General features: G+C 41.9%; 2 protein-coding genes across 13 annotated transcripts in view; both read left to right on the top strand.

Annotated features, from left to right (window-relative positions):
- Positions 1–13,955, top strand: part of ablim2 (actin binding LIM protein family, member 2) — a 116,184-nt gene extending 102,229 nt beyond the window's left edge. For all 12 annotated transcript variants that reach the window (XM_029759827.1, XM_029759826.1, XM_029759825.1 and 9 more), the window contains 4 exons: positions 1,011–1,077; positions 2,143–2,150; positions 2,318–2,398; positions 13,747–13,955. In XM_029759827.1, coding sequence (XP_029615687.1) covers positions 1,011–1,077; positions 2,143–2,150; positions 2,318–2,398; positions 13,747–13,860 — 270 coding nt within the window. In that variant the 3' untranslated portion in view covers positions 13,861–13,955. The remainder of the gene's footprint in view (positions 1–1,010; positions 1,078–2,142; positions 2,151–2,317; positions 2,399–13,746) is intronic.
- Positions 13,956–19,845: 5,890 nt separating this feature from the next.
- Positions 19,846–22,079, top strand: part of LOC115198127 (actin filament-associated protein 1) — a gene marked incomplete in the record, with an annotated part of 130,853 nt that continues 128,619 nt past the window's right edge. The window contains 1 exon segment of the mRNA XM_029759824.1: positions 19,846–19,961. Coding sequence (XP_029615684.1) covers positions 19,943–19,961 — 19 coding nt within the window.

Genomic DNA, 22,079 nt, shown 5'->3' with positions numbered 1-22,079 from the left:
GGGTAGACAGAGGGGTGAAATAGTTGAACGTTTAGGAGGAAATGAGAAATGTGGACCGTATCAGACCCCAGTAGCATGTTACACTGAATACGTTATTTCTGCAACCGGATTGGCTGTTACTCCTCACCAACCAATGCCTGTGGCAGCTGAGGCAGAGACAATGTATGGCTATGATGGAGGGGGGGGGAGGAGTAATCCACTATGTTACTACTTGATGTTAGATGGCTCCTCACCCTGAAAGTAGTCTATGGGCCAAGAGAAACAGTAATCCATGGTTCAGCTTATTTTAAACAGCCACTACAAACTTCAGCTAACCTGCTAACAGCCACCACAAGATAAATGGAAGTGAGGAGGAGGCATGTGAACATGTTGTAAAAAATGATGTTGAAAACACCTGAAATCAATTCAGATCAACTCCACCAGTTACTGAGCTGAGAATGGAGAAGTTGTTATTCTGAACGACTTCCTTTCTGTCCCACCCTGAGAAACAGCAGAGATTCAGTTACATTGAGACTGGGACCTGAACCAAACCAGAACGAATGTACTGTAGCTGCAGCAGCTAAGCCAGTTCCCTTAAACTCCATCAGTACATTGTAATATTTCTGAAACAAGATTAGAGTCCGTGGGAGAAGTCGACAGTCAGTTTGCAGTTGAGAATGTGTGTGAGTAAATCTCCCTGTGATTGTAGCGACCTTCAGACAGACATATTTTGTATCATTTCTCCTCGACCCAAAGAGAAAAGGAACGTAGAGGAAAACGAATCTGCTCTTTGTTACTGTATGGTACAGTAAACGCATGATGTCTGGAAACTGTCAAATATGACCAGATGGAGTTAGGTGTTTTGACCTTGTCTGTTTTTAGTCTAAACCGACTGTGTGTGTGTGTGTGTGTGTGTGTGTGTGTGTGTGTGTGTGTGTGTGTGTGTGTGTGTGTGTGTGTGTGTGTGTGTGTGTGTGTGTGTGTGTGTGTGTGTGTGTGTGTGTGTGTGTGTGTGTGTGCGTCCTCCCCAGGAGGTTGCCGACCATGTTGAGGTTGACCCAGACCAGCATGACTCCCACAGCTGGGGAGGAATGAGAGGTAGGACCTAGATCTACAATACTAGATCTGTTAGCTCATTGATGCCATGTTGAAAGAGGTTGAACCTAGATCTCCAATACTCCACATACAACACCCGTTCTGCCAGTCACATTCTGTTAAAGGTCCCCGAAGCACACAGATCCCTGGGTCGCTCCTCTTTTCAGTTCGCTGCAGATAGCGACTGGAACGAGCTGCAACAAACACTCAAACTGGACAGTTTTATCTCAATCTCTTCATTCAAAGATTCAATCATGGACACTCTTACTGACAGTTGTGGCTCCTATGCGTGATGTATTGTTGTCTCTACCTTCTTGCCCTTTGTGCTGTTGTCTTTGTAAACAATAATGTTTGTACCATGTTTTGTGCTGCTACCATGTTGTCATGTTGTGTTGCTACCATGTTGTTGTCACGTTGTGTTGCTACCATGCTGTATGTTGTCATGTGTTGCTGCCTTGCTATGTTATTGTCTTAGGTCTCTCGTTATGTAGTGTTGTGGTGTCTCTCTTGTCGTGATGTGTGTTTTGTCCTATATATATAATTTTTTTAAATCCCAGCCCCCGTCCCTGCAGGAGGCATTTGGCCTTTTGGTAGGCCATCGTTGTAAATAAGAATTTGTTCTTAACTGATTTGCCTAGTTAATTTAAAGTTAAATAAACATAAAAACAAATGAAATGCACTTTTAATGGGAAGCAGTTCAGGTGGACGAGTTTTCACTCAAGGGTGCTGAAGCCACATCCTTTTGCCTAATGAGTTACACCAGTGTGATGTTCACCGCTCCAGAGCTGCTATTCCCCAGCCAGAGAGCACACACCGTGCCAAGCCTGTAAAAGCATAGTTTCACAGAGTGTGTGTGTGTGTGTGGGGGGGGGGCTTTTTTTAAGCCTTTGACGTACTGAGCTGGAACACAATATCTCATAAGTTATTAAAATAATCACTTTCATTTGCACATATCTATGATTTTATTTGTGCTGGAATTGATTTGATCTTTTATGGTAGTTTGCATACTGAAATAATTACACAGTCATTAATCTGACATCTCACTCTCTCCTTTTTCCTCTCCTCTAGAGTACAAGGTAAGGGTCAGTGTTTCACATCATGTTAGCTTCATGTGTTTGGCAAATACAGTTTGATATCTTTGGCTAAATCTATTGTAGATTACATGATCTCTCTAGCCTGGCTGGCTGTAGTGTTAAATAGCTGACAGCGTGTGTTTTTTCATGTGTACATGTGTTCCTTCCAGGTGTACCCCTATGAGGTGCTGTCTGTGACCCACAGGGTGAGGGTGAAGCTACCCAGAGATGTGGACCGTACCAGACTGGAGGTGAGAGGCCAACATATTTCCCCCCCCCCCTTCCATTCTTCTTTATTTCTCTCTCTGCCTCTATCTCACTCTCTACCTCAGCACTTAGGGCAAAGGGCTGAAAGAATAGATATTTTCTCTTTTCTCTAGCTCTACCCCTCCCTCTCTTTCCCCCTCTCTCTATGCCTACTCCCTCCCTCTGTCCTGTGAGACTCCAGTCTCCAGTCCTATGGAGATCTGGTTATGGATCCTACCATCCTACAGGGAGACTGAGATGAGCTCTCACACAGCGCTCCAGAACCTCAGCGTGTGTGTTCTCACCCCCATCTCATCACTTTGTCCCAATGTTGTGAGAGTAGCATTGTGGCAGTGTGTGTGTGTGTGTGTGTGTGTGTGTGTGTACACAATGATGATAATGGTGCCGTTTTACGGGCCCCTAACCAACTGCTATTTTGTTCATTTTTTTGCGTTGTTTGTCATTTATTTTGTACATAAAGTTGTTGTTACCTTCTCTTATGACCGAAAATAGCTTCTGGATATCAGAACAGTGATTACTCACCTCAAACTGGACAAATATGTTTTTTTTATGAGTCCAACCCAAAGAATACACATCTTCCCTGGCTGGGTTTTCCATGCATCGGCAGACCAGAACAGCTACGTCTGGTAAGACAAGGGGTGTGTGTCTCTTTGTCAATAACAGCTGGTGCACGATGTCTAATATCAAGGTCTCGAGGTATTGCTCGCCTGAGGTAGAGTACCTCATGATAAACTGTAGACCACACTACCTACCAAGAGAGTTTTCATCTATATTTTTCGTAGCCATCTATTTACCACAATCCGATGCTGGCACTAAGACTGGACTCAACAAACTGCACTCCACAAGCTGTACTACTGACCGAGTCTGTAATACCTACATGTTTCAAGCAGACCACCATAGTCCCTGTCTCCAAGAAAGCAAAGGTAACCTGCTTAAATGACTACCGCTCCGTAGCACTCACGTCTGTAGCCATGAAGTGCTTTGAAAGGCTCGTCATGGCTCACATCAACACCATCATCCCGGAAACCCTATACCCACTCCAATTCGCATACTGCCCCAACAGATCCACAGATGACGCAATCTAAATCGCACTCCACACTGCCCTTTCTCACACCTATGTGAGAATGCTGTTCATTGACTACAGCTCAGCGTTAAACACCATAGTGCCAAAGCTCATCACTAAGCTAAGTACCCTGGAAATAAATACCTTCCTCTGCAACTGGATCCTGGACTTCCTGACGGACCGCCCCCAGGTGGTAAGGTTAGGTAACAACACATCTGCCACGCTTATCCTCAACACGGGAGCCCCTCAGGGGTGCGTGCTTAGTCCCCTCCTGTACTCCCTGTTCACCCACGACTGCGTGGCCAAACACGACTCCAACACCATCATTAAGTTTGCTGACGACACAACAGTGGTAGGCCAGATCACCGACAACCTATAGGGAGGAGGTCAGAGACCTGGCCGTGTGGTGCCAGGACAACAACCTCTCCCTCAACATGAGCAAGACAAAGGAGATGATCATGGACTACAGGAAAAGGAGGGCCAAACATTCCCCATTCTCATCGACGGGGCTGTAGCGGAGCGGGTCCTTGGTGTCCACATCACCAACAAACTATCATGGTCCAAGCACACCAAAACAGTCGTAAAGAGGGCACGAAAACACATTTTCCCTCTCAAAATTTGACATGGGTCCCCAGATCCTCAAAAAGTTCTCCAGCTGCACCATTGAGAGCATCTTGACCGGTTGCATCACCGCCTGGCTTGGCAACTGCTCGGCATCCGACCATCCGGCGCTACATAGGTTAGTGCGTACGGCCCAGTACATCACTGGGGCCAAGCTTCCTGCTATCCAGGACCTATCTCCTTGGCGGTGTCAGAAGAAGACCCAAAAATTTGTCAACAACTCCAGTCACACAAGGCATAGACTGTTCTCTCTGCTACCACACGGCAAGCGGTACCGCAGCGCCAAGTCTAGGTCCAAAAGACTCCTTAACACCATCTACCCCCAATCCGTAAGACTACTGAACAATTAATCAAATGGCTACCCGGACTATTTACATTAACCCCCTCCCCTATTTACGCTGCTGCTACTCTCTGTTAATTATCTATGCATAGTCACTTTACCCCTACCTACATGTACAAATTACCTCGACTAACCTGTAGCCCCGCACATTGACTCGGTACCGTTACCCCCTGTATATAGCCTGGTTATTGTTATTTTATGTTTTACTTTAGTTTATATAGTCAATATTTTCTTAACTATATTTCTTTAACTGCATTGTTAAGGGCTTGTAAGTAAGCATTTCAAGGTAAGGTCTACATAGAATTTGATTTGATTTGATGCAAGCATGTTTGTGTATTCTATATAGAATATCTCTACTAGTGTGTCACTGTCCACAACAAATCACATACACTACCGTTCAAAAGTTTGGGGTCACTTAGAAATGTCCTTGTTTTTGAAAGAAAAACACATTTTTTTTGTCCATTTAAATAACATCAAATTGATCAGAAATACAGTGTAGACATTGTTAATGTTGTAAATGACTATTGTAGCTGAAAACAGCTAATCCGAGTTCATAATTATAAAAGGCTAATTGATGATTAGAAAACCCTTTTGCAATTATGTTAGCACATCTGAAAACTGTTGTTCTGATTAAAGAAGCAATACAACTGGCCTTCTTTAGACTAGTTGAGTATCTGGAGCATCAGCATTTGTTGATTCGATTTACAGGCTCAAAATGGCCAGAAACAAAGACCTTCTTCTGAAACTCGTCAGTCTATTCTTGTTCTGAGAAATGAAGGCTATTCCATGCGAGAAATTGCCAAGAAACTGAAGATCTCTTACAACACTGTGTACTACTCCCTTCACAGAACAGCAAAAACTGTCTCTAACAGAATAGAAAGAGGAGTGGGAGGCCCTGGTGCACAACTGAGCAAGAGGGCAAGTACATTAGAGTGTCTAGTTTGAGAAACAGATGCCTCACAAGTCCTCAACTGGCAGCTTCATTAAATAGTACCCACAAAACACCAGTCTCAACATCAACAGTGAAGAGGCGACTCCGGGATGCTGACCTTCTAGGCAGAGTTGCAAAGAAAAAGCCATATCTCAGACTGGCCAATAAAAATAAAAGATTAAGATGGGCAAAAGAACACAGACACTGGACAGAGGAACTCTGCCTAGAAGGCCAGCATCCCAGAGTCGCCTCTTCACTGTTAACGTTGAGACTGGTGTTGAGAGAGAGATCATTGTCCTCAGTACTCCCTGTTCTCAGTGTGTTCTACACAAACGCACACACACATGCTCGTACATTCACTCAGCCCCATGGTGTGTGTACCATGTTGCATTCATCTGATGTGATGCCAGCAGTGCCTTGCCCAGATTCCTCCCTTCTCCGCTGTAGATGCCTGGTCGGTATAAAAACCAGGTGATTGACCATCACACGATGACAGCTTGTGTCTAATTTACAGTCGACATCGCCATGGCGCATAGGCTGGAGTCGATCTTTAACCTTGTTGCCAACTTAATACTTTTATGATCTAGCTGTTAATGGCTTTGTCCTTGGGCAAAATCAGTACCATACTGTGTTTTTGTTCCATTGTATACTTCTGATATTTTGGGAGAACGTTATAGAGTGTTTGTAATGCGAACCAAACTGGGGCCAGACCGGCGGTTGTTTGGAGGAAAGTTTCTGAGGCAAGGGATTTGATTTGGTGTTAAACCGAATGATAAAACGCACACACCCCTGTGACCAATACACTTCTCATGTTGAACACAATAGGTTTCGGGTCTCATTTCACATAGATTGTAGAATAAGGTTTCATAGTTAAGAAAGCTGCCTAACCAGTACTTGGCTAGTGTCAGTGCTTATGGTTAACACTTTGGGTGTTAAAATATGTCTGACTGTAGGTCTATATTTGGACTAGAGGATAGCTAAGCATTATAAGCATATGTTAAGCATTACATAGCACTTATCTCCAATATATTTCAATACAAAATATAAATACATATTTACAGGTTTTTTTTCAATTGCTAACATGCATTGGTCAAAACTCTTCACACAGTCAGCGAAACAGAAGTGTATGTGGACCAAACTGTGAATCATTTTTCATTGCTTTCACCCAAAATGCATCCAATCACCACATTCTCCGAAATCCATGAACTCTTTTCTCATTCATACTCCACCACCTGCAAAACTATACATTTGCAGCACATGTTTTCAAATGCTAACACAATGTTTCCAAAACTGTTAAAAACACATTCAAAACAGAATGATGGCAAATGTAGTGCATTTCTGCAGTAACCAGATTTAAACATATAGAAAATCTCAGCAGAACTTTATCAGATGCGCAGGAAATTGCCGTTGTTGACATGGTAATTGGCAACAATGCAATAAAACTGAAGGAAATTCAGGACAGCGTGCGGGCAGACAAAATCACTATTGGGAATGTGAATACGGTCAGCATAACTGCTGCCAGAGTCATAGAGAAACATAAAATAAGGATGAAGCAGAGAGGGTGAACGTGTGAAAGAACTCCGGTATCAATATGTCAAGGTAAGATATCAGTTCAGTAACCAAACAGGCTACATACACAGTTATGCATAATGTAAAGTACTGTAAAACTGTATTTAATGTATTTTAGAGAGTAATGGAGATGAAAGCCAGGCGAACTGTGCATAGATTCATCTTTGTGGATAAAGCTGGATTCAACCTGGCAAAACACACCGCAGGGGAAGAAATGTGATTGGACAGAGAGTAACCGTGGATGTCCCAGGCCAGAGAGGAGCTAACATCACAATGTGCAGCACTGTCCAACGACGGTTTGCTGTTACACAAACCACTCATTGACCACTACAATACAGAGAGGCTCATTTATTTTGGATGACCTGGATGACCTGCATAATGGACTTGTGCCAGCGGAGGAGAGAGGGGCAGGAAACTCCCCTACCTTCTTTGTTGTGTGGGATAATGTGGCATTCCACCACTCTGCTGCAGTCAGACTGGTTTGCTGCACATCCCAGGATGTCAGTACTATTCCTGCCTCCATACTCTCCCTTCCTAAACCCCATAGAGGAGTTTTTCTCTGCGTGGAGGTGGAAGGCTTATGACCACCATCCACATGACCAGATGTCCTTACTGGATGCTATGAATGCAGGGTGTGGAGACGCTTCTCCTGAAGACTGCCAGGGTTGGATGACACATTCCAGAAGATACTTTCCACGATGTAATCGCGAGAGAAGACTTAAGATGTGAAGTTGATGAGAACTTGTGGCCAAATGCAGGCGAGAGGGAGAACTAGAACACTCACAGTACTGTACAGTATGAGTGATTATACTATACATGTTGATGAGAACTAGAATCCTCACAGTACTGTACAGTATGAGTGATTATACTACACATGTTGATGAGAACTAGAACCCTCACAGTACTGTACAGTATGAGTGATTATACTATACATGTTGATGAGAATCCTCACAGTACTCTACAGTATGAGTGATTATACTATACATGTTGATGAGAACTAGAACCCTCACAGTACTGTACAGTATGAGTGATTATACTATACATGTTGTTGAGAACTAGAACCCTCACAGTACTGTACAGTATGAGTGATTATACTATACATGTTGAGAACTAGAACCCTCACAGTACTGTACAGTATGAGTGATTATACTATACATGTTGATGAGAACGAGAACCCTCACAGTACTGTACAGTATGAGTGATTATACTAGACATGTTGATGAGAACGAGAACCCTCACAGTACTGTACAGTATGAGTGATTATACTATACATGTTGATGAGAACTAGAACCCTCACAGTACTGTACAGTATGAGTGATTATACTATACATGTTGATGAGAACTAGAACCCTCACAGTACTGTACAGTATGAGTGATTATACTATACATGTTGATGAGAACTAGAACCCTCACAGTACTGTACAGTATGAGTGATTATACTATACATGTTGATGAGAACTAGAACCCTCACAGTACTGTACAGTATGAGTGATTATACTATACATGTTGATGAGATCTAGAACCCTCACAGTACTGTACAGTATGAGTGATTATACTATACATGTTGATGAGAACCCTCACAGTACTGTACAGTATGAGTGATTATACTATACATGTTGATGAGAACCCTCACAGTACTGTACAGTATGAGTGATTATACTATACATGTTGATGAGAACTAGAACCCTCACAGTACTGTACAGTATGAGTGATTATACTATACATGTTGATGAGAACTAGAACCCTCACAGTACTGTACAGTATGAGTGATTATACTATACATGTTGATGAGAACCCTCACAGTACTGTACAGTATGAGTGATTATACTAGACATGTTGATGAGAACCCTCACAGTACTGTACAGTATGAGTGATTATACTATACATGTTGATGAGAACTAGAACCCTCACAGTACTGTACAGTATGAGTGATTATACTAGACATGTTGATGAGAACTAGAACCCTCACAGTACTGTACAGTATGAGTGATTATACTATACATGTTGATGAGAACTAGAACCCTCACAGTACTGTACAGTATGAGTGATTATACTATACATGTTGATGAGAACTAGAACCCTCACAGTACTGTACAGTATGAGTGATTATACTATACATGTAAATGAGAACTAGAACCCTCACAGTACTGTACAGTATGAGTGATTATACTAGACATGTTGATGAGAACCCTCACAGTACTGTACAGTATGAGTGATTATACTATACATGTTGATGAGAACTAGAACCCTCACAGTACTGTACAGTATGAGTGATTATACTATACATGTTGATGAGAACTAGAACCCTCACAGTACTGTACAGTATGAGTGATTATACTAGACATGTTGATGAGAACCCTCACAGTACTGTACAGTATGAGTGATTATACTATACATGATGATGAGAACTAGAACCCTCACAGTACTGTACAGTATGAGTGATTATACTATACATGTTGATGAGAACTAGAACCCTCACAGTACTGTACAGTATGAGTGATTATACTATACATGTTGATGAGAACTAGAACCCTCACAGTACTGTACAGTATGAGTGATTATACTATACATGTTGATGAGAACTAGAACCCTCACAGTACTGTACAGTATGAGTGTTATACTATACATGTTGATGAGAACCCTCACAGTACTGTACAGTATGAGTGATTATACTATACATGTTGATGAGAACTAGAACCCTCACAGTACTGTACAGTATGAGTGATTATACTAGACATGTTGATGAGAACTAGAACCCTCACAGTACTGTACAGTATGAATGATTATACTATACATGTTGATGAGAACTAGAACCCTCACAGTACTGTACAGTATGAGTGATTATACTATACATGTTGAGAACTAGAACCCTCACAGTACTGTACAGTATGAGTGATTATACTATACATGTTGATGAGAACTAGAACCCTCACAGTACTGTACAGTATGAGTGATTATACTATACATGTTGATGAGAACTAGAACCCTCACAGTACTGTACAGTATGAGTGATTATACTATACATGTTGATGAGATCTAGAACCCTCACAGTACTGTACAGTATGAGTGATTATACTACACATGTTGATGAGAACTAGAACCCTCACAGTACTGTACAGTATGAGTGATTATACTAGACATGTTGATGAGAACTAGAACCCTCACAGTACTGTACAGTATGAGTGATTATACTACACATGTTGATGAGAACCCTCACAGTACTGTACAGTATGAGTGATTATACTATACATGTTGATGAGAACTAGAACCCTCACAGTACTGTACAGTATGAGTGATTATACTAGACATGTTGATGAGAACTAGAACCCTCACAGTACTGTACAGTATGAGTGATTATACTATACATGTTGATGAGAACTAGAACCCTCACAGTACTGTACAGTATGAGTGATTATACTATACATGTTGATGAGAACTAGAACCCTCACAGTACTGTACAGTATGAGTGATTATACTATACATGTTGATGAGAACTAGAACCCTCACAGTACTGTACAGTATGAGTGATTATACTAGACATGTTGATGAGAACTAGAACCCTCACAGTACTGTACAGTATGAGTGATTATACTATACATGTTGTTTTGTTGTTGTAATTATTATTGCAGCCCTGGAATTTCAGGAATTTCTTTTTGTTTCAAGTAAATTACTATATGCAAGATAAAGAAAAAATAAAGGCTTTTGAAGCAAATTGCTCCATTTTTGATTAATTCTTGTTACATATACTTTAGTACAGTCAATAAAGTGAAAAGGTGTTATTCTTATTCTATAATGAAATACTGATTTTATGTGAAAAATCATTCAAACTTCAAAGAGAAAAGTTCATAATTTCTGTAATTCTCCCTGTTGTTAGTGTTGTTTAGGTCAGTGTGTTATGAGTGATGCTTTCTGAGTGAGAATTGTTGCCAGTGTTGTGGTCCAACGAGCTTATTTTGAGACATGTATGAAGTGTTTTGGTGGTTTGATTGTGTTTTGGAGGTGAGATGAACTGTTTGGCCAAGATGCATGTTGGTAATGCAGACTGTGTGAAGTGTTTTGAAAAAGTGGCTTCAGTATTGACCGATGCTTCTTAGCAATTGAAACAAACTGTAAATTGTAAATAATAATCACAAAAGCAGGTTGTAAATACATTTTAAGAGGATGAAGCTCCTAGTAGGCCCAGTCCTTCAGTCTTAGGGGTTAGGGTTTGGGAGAAATGCTTACCCTCCAGATCAAACCCTCTGTCCCTCTGTGCTCATCCCAGACAGAGTGTGTCCAAGTCAGGCCCCAGCTCTGCTCTGCTCCCCTGGGGGAAGCAGTGGGTGTGGTGGTGAGGTAACCATGTTCATGGCCAAAATTCATCAAAGGATCCATCAAACACACAGTGGTGTAAAGTACTACTTAAGTCATATTTGGGCTTTATCTGTACTTTACTGTACTATTTATATTTTTGACAAATTTTACTTTTACTTCACTACATTCCTAAAGAAAATGTTGTACTTTTTACTCCATACATTTTCTCTGACACCCAAAAGTACTCGCTACAATTTAAATGCTTAGCAGGACAGGAAACTGGTCCAGTCACGCACTAAACAGAGAACATACCTGGTCATCCCTACTGCCTCTGATCTGGTGGACGCACTAAACAGAGAACATACCTGGTCATCCCTACTGCCTCTGATCTGGTGGACGCACTAAACAGAGAACATACCTGGTCACCTCTACTGCCTCTGGATCTGGTGGACGCACTAAACAGAGAACATACCTGGTCATCTCTACTGCCTCTGATCTGGTGGACTCACTAAACAGAGAACATACCTGGTCATTCCTACTGCCTCTGATCTGGTGGACTCACTAAACAGAGAACATACCTGGTCATCCCTACTGCCTCCGGACCGGTTGGACTCACTAAACAGAGAGCATACCTGGTCATCCCTACTGCCTCTGATCTAGCGGACTCACTAAACAGAGAACATACCTGGTCATCCCTACAGCCTCTGATCTGGTGGACTCACTAAACAGAGAACATACCTGGTCATCCCTACTGCCTCTGATCTGGTGGACTCACTAAATAGAGAACATACCTGGTCATTCCTACTGCCTCTGATCTGGTGGACTCACTAAATAGAGAACATACCTGGTCATTCCTACTGCCTCTGATATGGTGGACTCACTAAACAGAGAACATACCTGGTCATTCCTACAGCCTCTGATATGGTGGACTCACTATACACACATGCTTTGTTTGTAAATGATGTCTGAGTGTTGGAGTGTGCCCCTGGCTATCTGCAAATAAATACAAACACAAGAAATTGGTGCCGTCTGGTTTGCTTGACCTTTTACTGCAAGGGGCTAAATCAGGTTCACACAGAGTGATTCTTGGTAGTCTTAAACAAATCTACTTTAAAACAAAAGTATACTCCTCACACACATGGTTATGGACTTAATAAAAGAAGACACCTGTACCATGTCAGATATAAAGTTGAGAAATATGAATAACTATCCACCCATGAGGCCACTAGGTCATTTGACTGCAGGATAGGGCTTCTATAAGGAATTTGAAATGATTTATACGTTTACTTTTAAGTGGTATTTTACTGGGTGACTTTCACTTTTATTTGTGTCGTTTTCCAATACGGTGTCTTTTTGACGATTGGGTACTTTTAACACCACCGCAAACGCATTTGGTGTGTCGTAATAGTGGTCTCTGATTGGTGGTCATGATCATGGAATTAAAGAGCCTGAACCATGAAAAACAGCCCCAGACCATTATTCATCCTCCACCAAACTTTACAGTTGGCGCTAAGCATTCAGGCAGGTAGTGTTCTCCTGGCATCCGCCAAACCCAGATTTGTCTGTCGGACTGCCAGGTAGTGAAGCGTGATTCATCACTCCAGAGAACGTGTTTCCACTGCTCCAGAGTCCAATGGCGGCGAGCTTTACACCAGTCCAGCCGACGCTTGGTATTGCTCATGGAGTTAATGTGCTGACGTTGCTTCCAGAGGCAGTTTGGAACTCGGTAGTTAGTGTTGCAAAAGAGGACAGATGATTTTTTACGCGCTACACACTTCAGCACTCGGTGGTCCCGTTCTGTGAGCTTGTGTGGCCTACCTCTTCGCGGCTGAGCCGTTGCTCCTAGATGCTTCCACTTCACAATAACAGCTCTTACAGTTGACCGGGGCAGCTCTAGCAGGGCAGAAATTTAACGAACTAACTTGTTGGAAAGGTGGCATCCTATGACGGTGCCACGTTGAAAGTCACTGAGCTCTTCAGTAAGGCCATTCTACTGCCAATGGTTGTCCATGGAGATTACGTGGCTGTGTGCTCGATTTTATACACCTGTTAGCAACGGGTGTGGCTGAAATAGCCGAATCCACTAATTTGAAGGGCTGTCCACAGACTTTTGTATATATAGTGTATCTACAGATGTAGGATCGTAATTTGAAGGGGTGTCCACATAGTGTTGGACATGTAGTGTATCTACAGATGTAGGATCGTAATTTAAAGGAGTGTCCACATAGTGTTGGCCATGTAGTGTATCTACAGATGTAGGATCGTAATTTGAAAGGGTGTCCACATAGTGTTGGCCATGTAGTGTATCTACAGATGTAGGATCGTAATTTGAAGGTGTGTCCACATAGTTGTTGGCCATGTAGTGTATCTACAGATGTAGGATCGTAATTTGAAGGTGTGTCCACATAGTTGTTGGCCATGTAGTGTCTTTCCACTCTGATGCTTTCACAGATTCTGTCTGTCTTGTCATTCGAAAGAATATAAACATATCTTGTTGTATGTGTGTTTCTTCCAGAGACACCTCTCCCCAGAGGACTTCCACCATGTGTTTGGGATGACCCTGAATCAGTTTGACCGCATGGCCCTGTGGAAGAAGAACGACATGAAAAAGAAGGCACGCCTTTTCTAAAGCCAAGCAGGAGAACGGGAGAAAAATAATTATAACATCTCCAGTCTACAACGTCTGTCCTGTCTGGAAGAAAGGAAGACAGAAGAAGAAAAAAACATCTGAAATAATCTACATATGCACCGTTACGTTACAACTGAGAAACATCTCATCTCAACCAGAATGAGGAGTGGTGGGGGTACTCAATGGAAATGGTTTCACAATGTCGCTGTAACCGACATCCAACGTTGAGGCGATGTTCGTCACCTATGGCTTTTGTATGCGAATGGTCTGAATGTTACTGTGATCACCTTTAAGGGAGGTAAGGGAGATGCATTTACATGGCCTGTGACACCACTCCTCCTCCAATCCTCTTCTTCTCTAATCCCTCTATGCGAGTTCTGCATCCCGCTCTCCCTTCCTCTGCAAAAAAGAGAAATAGCAGCTTTTCTAAAATTCATGTGCAGGCTTTTTTCTCTTTGTTTCTGTGTTTCTCACTGGTTTCATGTGTGTTCCTTTTACTGTGTTTGTCTCCACTTGGAACGGTTTAGTTCTTCCCTCTTTTATCGTTCCTTTCACTGTTTTTCTAAGGTCTCACTCTCTTGCTTCATCTTTCCTTATCTACCGTCTTGTTTAACGTCTCTCTTTCTCTCTCTCTCTCTCTCTCTCTCTCTCTTTCCCTCTCTCTCCCTCTCTCTCCCCTCTCTCTCCCCTCTCTCTCCCCTCTCTCTCCTCTCTCTCTCTCTCTCTCTCTCTCTCTCTCTCTCTCTCTCTCTCTCTCTCTCTCTCTCTCTCTCTCTCTCTCTCTCTCTCTCTCTCTCTCTCTCTCCCCCTCTCTCTCTCTCTCTCCTCTCTCTCTCCTCTCTCCTCTCTCTCTCATCCCACCTCTCCCCTCTCTCCTCTCTCTCCTCTCTCTCCTCTCTCTCTCTCTCTCTCTCTCTCTCTCTCTCTCTCTCTCTCTCTCTCTCTCTCTCTCTCTCCCCTCTCTCTCCTCTCTCTCTCCTCTCTCTCTCCTCTCTCCTCTCTCTCTCCTCTCTCTCTCATCCCACCTCTCCCCTCTCTCCTCTCTCTCCTCTCTCTCCTCTCTCTCTCCTCTCTCCTCTCTCTCTCCTCTCTCTCTCATCCCACCTCTCCTTACCTTTCCTCTTACAATTTTTCACTCCATCTCCTTTTCCTTCCTTCATTTTCCTTCCTTATCCTCCCTTTCCCCACTGTAGCCTGTTCTAGCCTCTAACCCACCACAGATTATAGTCTCATATCTAAACAACAGATGTATGATTTTACAGCAGTGGAGGGCATGGCTACTCATAACACTGCTGCATGACAAGGCCAAAGACTGCCATAGGAAACTACTACAGTTTGACTTCAGAAAACGTCAAAGCACCTTACTATATTTGTGTTTCTTTTCTCTTCATAAAAATTGAGAGAAATCTTAAGTAAAGATAAGAAAATATGTTTTAAGTTGGTAGTTTATTTGATGGCTGTGATTTGTTACAACAAGCCACTCGTAAATCAGTGAAGATAGGAGAGTTGAGGTTGGATCAGGGACAGCAGCGAGAATCATGGGTACTGGCTCTAGCGTTGGCACCACTGACACCCATAGCAGATGTGTAGAGCATCACGTTCTTTCAAGTCATGTTGTCAAACACCGCATTGCCAGACACTTTTATGTACATGCCCTCCCATCAAAAAAACTAAATTATTTTTGTAAGCTATTTTTGACTTGTGGAATCGTTGTCAGACGTTTTTATGAACGCTTTCAGATCATTTTCAGATGAGTTAAGACACTTATTATGCCACGCTTATCTGTTCGTTGTTACCACACTATCTAACACAGACCTGCAGCAGCACTGAAGCATAACGAGTTAAGTATTGCTTAATTAATAATGAGCTCTATCTATACCTCCTTCTGTGATAGACAATTAACCCTTTCTATGTTTGTTCTTTATAACCCATTTGGCATCAACTGTCACAAACAGGATGCAGTGGAAATACATACATTGGCTTTGCTTCGTCTCATTCAACTGCAAGCAGTATGTGACACATACTGTATATATTTGTCTCAGAGTTTGTTATGCAAGCCAAGGTATATGTTGCCCTTAGCACATGCTGAGAGATTGAGGTCATCTACAATGGAAATGCATGAAAGTGTGTGCTTGTTTTCTCAATGTTGTTGATCATTTTGTTCTTTCATTTTGGTTCATTCTTTTACACACACAACACAACTTTTGTCCGATGAAAAGCCCAATTCAGCTGCTTTAATGTTCAAAATGTATTTATAGACATTTCAAGGGAGGATGGGGATGGTATCTTTAAATCTAATGGGGAGGTATAGTGGCAAAAATACAGTAAATCTGAATTCATTTCAAATTTCATTTAGCTCCTTCTGTAAGTAAGACTAAATAAAAGCTCATGTCTTCTGTCTGATTTCTAATGTCAATCTGCAATTAAAGTGCTTTATCGAAACAAAAGGAGACCACAGCAAATTGAAGTGCTTGAGTGTGCCTCGTTGAATGTGAATGGTTATAAAGTTACTAAATGCATTGTCTAAAATCTAGTGTCTGCTTTATCGAACTATGATTTATAAAGATGACTTTGGAAGAGTGATTTGTGTATGAATGCGTGTGTAGTTAAGTTGTACAGTTAGTTTAAATAAAATAATAATACAAAAATGTAAAAATGTTTGCACGCATGACCGTAAATCGATTGGATAAAAGTGTCAGTTAGATGGCATATTACTATGAATACAGTTCAAACCAGACTCTGATTGGTTAAGTCAAATTACCTTTGGGGCTTGTTGACCATCTGGCAAAGTGGCTCACCGTTACAACATTATTGTAACATTGAAAGAATGTTGATGTAACGTTATCAATGGTGAGGAGGGTTTTCCCACCATGGAGGGCTGTTGGGAAAGACTGTGTTTGTTGTCTTATTTGAACAGCTGTGGAAACCATAGTGTTCCCCAGAAGGCAGAAACTAAGGACCAGATATCCAGCCAGGTCTGAGCTCCGAACTTGCCCTTAGATACAGATCTAGGATCGGATCTAATTCTCCAAATCCAAACCTTAACCATTAGGGGGGGAAATGCAAAACTGCCCGTAGATCAGTAAGTGTCTAGGGGCAAGTTCATTCTGTCTTGATCGTAGGTCAGGACAGATCAGCAGAGCTCAGATAGACCAGATAGTTGAAGCTAGGCCAGATTGCACAACCAGAGCCCCTTTCATCATCTCTTTAGACAAACAGGCCTTCCACACAGCGTAAACAGCAGCGAGTCTCCCTCACATCTAGGTCAATATAGTGTTGGATTCACAACTTTATAGTACAGGGCATCAGAGCAAGCTGCCCATAGATGCAATCTGATTTATTGTTGTTCTGCCTTTAATATAGAGACATAATGAGACTTAACATCTTGTCAATGAGTGACTACCCATGTTTTTGCTTGTTTGATTGTAATAAAAGGTATTTATGAATACCGTTCTGTATACAGGTGTACTCATTGCGCCACAACAGTCACAGAAAAGTGCCGTAGGCTACTTTTTGTTGTTGTAGAATGTCCCTTTATAATATTGCATTGACCCAAATGTTATGGAATGATTAGTCTTTATCAAATAGGATTTGATTCCTTCTTTTAACTTAATGGCTCGGCTTAACGCAAAACCTCCTCTCTCCAAGCGCACAATTAGAATGATGCTGGCGTTGCTGTTTTGCAATATGAAGAATATGTTCAAATGAATTTGGTTCTGTCATCTTTTATTTTGCATTGTCTGTGTAAACCTTTAAGATCCTACTAAATAAGTATTCTAATTCCTAATTATATGGTGTGGACATACAAAGAACTGTGTAACCAACGGATACCATATGCTGTGATTTTATGTATACTGAACAAAAATATAAACGCAACATGCAACAATTTCAAAGATTTTACTGAGTTACAGTTCATATAAGGAAATCAGTCAATTGAAATAAATTCATTAGGCCCTAATCTATTAATTTCACATGACTGGGCAATAGTGCAGCCATGGGTGGGCCCGGGAGGACATAGGCCCACCCTCTTGGGAGACAGGCCCACCCACTGGGGAGCCAGGCCCATCCAATCAGAATTAGTTTTTCCCCCACAAAAGGGCTTTATTAACAACGGAAATACTCCTCAGCACCCCGTCACACGATCACGCAGATAAGGAAGCTGGATGTGGAGGTCCTGGGGTGGTGTGGTTACTTGTGGGCTGCGGTTTTGAGGCCGGTTGGACTTACTGCCAAATTCTCTAAAATGACGTTGGAGGCGGCTAATGGTAGAGAAATGAACATTCAACAACTCTGGAAATTCCTGCCAATTGCACGCTCCCTCAAAACTGTGTTGTGACATCTGTGTTGTGTGACAAAACGGCACATTTTAGAGTGGACTTGTATTGTCCCCAGCACAAGGTGCACCTGTGTAATGATCATGTTGTTTTATCAGCTACTTGATATTCCACACCGGTCAGGTGGATGGATGATCTTGGCAAAGGAGAAATGCGCACTAACAAGGATGTAAACAAATTTGTGCTCAAATTTAGAGAGGGGAAAAAAAGCGTTTTGTGCGTATGGAACATTTCTGCGATATTTTATTTTAGCTCATGAAACATGGGACCAACACTTTACATGTTGCGTTTACATTTTTGTTCAGTGTAGTTGTGGCTCAGTGGAGGATGATTAAGAGGATGAAGAAATGGGTTGAAATTATTATTACGCTGTAACTAAGCCTTTTGTTGATTTTTTTTTCTTATTTTGCTTCACTGGTTTGCAAGAAATACTGATGTCCATCTTTAAATAAATGTTTCATTCAGTACCATTTCTTTTGACATGTTCTGTGTTTTTATGGCAACTTAAAGGCCCAGTGCAAGTGCAGTCAAAAACGTGATTTTCCTGTTCTTTATATATATTTTCATAGGTTGGAATAATACTGTGAAATTGTGAAAATTATGATCATGCCCTTTTAGTGTAAGAGCTGTTTGAAAAGTCCGTCTGAAATGTCTGCCTGTTTTGGTGGGATGGAATTTTGGCCTCCTTGGTGATGTCATCAGGCGAATAAATTAGTTAATAGACCATTAAGAAAGAGAGTTCCAAACTTCTCTGCCAATAATGGCTAGTTATCAGTGTTCCCCTACCTACTCAGACCACTCCCAGACAGTCCTAGCTAAAGTATTGCTTGAGAAATTACTCTTTGCTAATAAGCTTTTTTTTAACAATTATTATGGAAAACAATCATATTAAGGTACTTAATTGTTACCCATAAATGATTTGATATTGAGATAAAAACGGCTGCATTGGAATGTCAGAATGCTGACTGTTTGGATGTTGTCTGAGCTGTCACTGAAATCTATTTTGTGTTGTTCTCAGACAAACTAATGTGTCACAGTAGTATTAATTGAGAGTAGCTACGTTTTTACTTGACGGTCTACTTTTCAGTATGGTGTGAGGAAACTATTTGTTCCAGACAGACAAGGATACAACATCCTTATTGGTTGATACCCGTTTAGTCTGTCTCAAAACTAAATTAGAACAGGACATTTACAAATATTGTAAACAAATATTTAATTTGATCTCAAGTTTTCTAATATGTTGCTCTGGTACACATCTGTCCAGGACGGAGACTCTTGCTACTGAATCATTTTCCCACGGAGTGAATACATTATGTTGAAACGGGTGCTGATGAGAGGAAGTGAATCATTCTATGAATCATTGTTGTCATTTGATTCATAATGGTTTCATATGGCCTGCGGAGTAAACCAGAGAGTAAGTTGAGAATACCTCCATTCTGTATTACTACTGTACCTTGATGTTGATAGTTCTCCGCCTTCTCAAAGGCCCTAACTGGTAGAAAAGAAATGACCGAAGACCCCTTCTATCATTCGCTGTGATTGGGCAAGCCCATGTAAGCTACGACTGTGATTGGCTACTATCTGTGTCCATCTCGTCCCCTGTGTTTCTTGACAGCTGGAATCGGCGTCTGTCCCATCACACGCGGAAAGGAAGCAGGGAGCGCTCGGAGGAGACGCGCGTACGTGCTTTTCTATTGTCACGGGGAAGAACACAGGAGAAGTACACAGCCAGGAATTATCTAGGCGACATGGACAGAAACGGGAAAGGTACGAATTTTTGGTTTACGTCTGGTATCCTACTTTAAGTTATTGTTATAGTACTCTTGCACTTTGTTCTAAGAAATTGTGCATTGTTTTTAGACGACAACGAGCAGGCTTGTAACGATGTACGTTACTGGTATGTATCGATACAGTAGCATGCTATCCCCTTGAAGGGTGTAGCATTTGTATTTGAGGGGAAAAAGGGTGTTGTTTAATTGTCAAATTTATTATCACAACAGTTGCTTTCAGTGTCCTTGTTAGTTTTTTCCTTGTTTTGGCCAAATATTTTCACTTTAGCTGAGTTCCATGGATGTGCCAAATATTGTTTCATGCGAATGTGTTCGCTTTTCAATATACGTGTTTGTTCAAAGTATCAATTCAACATACAACCTACAAGGTTGTTACAGAGGGATGGAAAGGCACAACACAAAGGACCACGAGGTGTAGACCGACAGGGGGTCCTGTCTGTCTTCAGTGGAGCATGCAGCAGCGTGATTAATTGATAGGCTAATGGATTCGAGGGCGATTGTTCTCACGACACCTCCCAGCCTCAACGGCAGTCTGGGACACAGTGGGTGTGTTTCTATAGAGTACAGAACATTTGCTTTCTCCCCTCTTTCCTCTCAACAGAACTGACACAGAAATTAGATGGAAGCGAATTGTCCCGAGAAGCCTCATCCATGTAGCCTCATCCATTAAGCATCATCCATTAAGTCTCATCCGTGTAGCCTCATCCGTGTAGTCTCATCCATGTAGCCTCATCCGTGTAGCATCATCCATTAAGCTTCATCCATGTAGCCTCATCCATTAACCATCATCCATGTAGCCTCATCCGTGTAGCATCATCCATTAAGCTTCATCCATGTAGCCTCATCCATTAACCATCATCCATGTAGCCTCATCCGTGTAGCATCATCCATTAAGCTTCATCCATGTAGCCTCATCCATTAACCATCATCCATGTAGCCTCATCCGTGTAGCCTCATCCATTAAGCCTCATCCGTGTAGCCTCATCCATTAACCATCATCCATGTAGCCTCATCCGTGTAGCCTCATCCGTGTAGCATCATCCATTAAGCTTCATCCATGTAGCCTCATCCTTTAAACTTCCCTGTATGTGTGTAGTAACCTACTACGGCTGCCTTGGTCAAGAGGTCTGGACTTTTAGGTTGTACACTTTCCACAGGGTCACAGGTGAGACTAGAGTGAAGGACAGGGAACCAAATGCAGCCTGGTCTGGAAGGGATCAACTGGCTCTGGTAACCTGCAACACCTGCTCCTCCTGCAGATTGAGACTAAAAGGAGGGGGGGGGGACGATCAAGCAGCTTAATGATGGAACAAATTCAATTCATCAAATCCAGTCGGGAACAGGGTGGGAAACTGTTGGGTTTGGATTAATCAGACTACGTGTTTAGGAAGGGACATGTTTGAAGGGATAAGCAATAACTGGAAATGGCACACACTTACCATTGACTTCAGCCTTTCATAAATGTGCATATTACATTAGTTTGGCTAATATAGCTTGGTAATATAGCTTGGTAAAATAGCTTGGTAAAATAGCTTGGCTAATATAGCTTGGTAATATAGCTTGGTAGAATAGCTTGGCTAATATAGCTTGGCTAATATAGCTTGGCTAATATAGCTTGGCTAATATAGCTTGGCTAATATAGCTTGGTAATATAGCTTGGTAATATAGACAAGTCTAGCCCTACTTGGTCATTGGGCTTTTGACCTAGTCTCCATCTCTACCTTGTTTTTTCACGAGGAACTTGTTGTGGTGGGAAAAGTATCCCTGAAAGCTTCACTTCTACTGCTTTTGTGTTTTATTTTTAACTCTAATTGTGTGTTCCTGGGGCTGGGTATTTCCCCAGCTCTTCATGAAAGCCCAGCCAATCTGCCACAGTCAGTCCAGCAGGCAGTCCCTGTAACAATGGAAGGTAATCGTACTGTACACATCCTGCTAGCCCTTTAGCCGCAGTATTGGGTCAACACTGTTTGTTTCGTAAAATGGCACCCTATTCCCGATGGGCTCTGGTCAAAAGTAGTGCACTATATAGGGAATAGGGCTCAGGTCAAAAGTAGTGCACTATATAGGGAATAGGGCTGTAGTATGAAGTAGTACA

This window comes from Salmo trutta, chromosome 8 (assembly GCF_901001165.1).
Source record: "Salmo trutta chromosome 8, fSalTru1.1, whole genome shotgun sequence".
Classification (NCBI taxonomy): Eukaryota; Metazoa; Chordata; class Actinopteri; order Salmoniformes; family Salmonidae; genus Salmo; species Salmo trutta.
The sequence above is the reverse complement of the archived record's forward strand: the minus strand, read 5'-3'. Positions and strand labels throughout refer to the sequence as shown.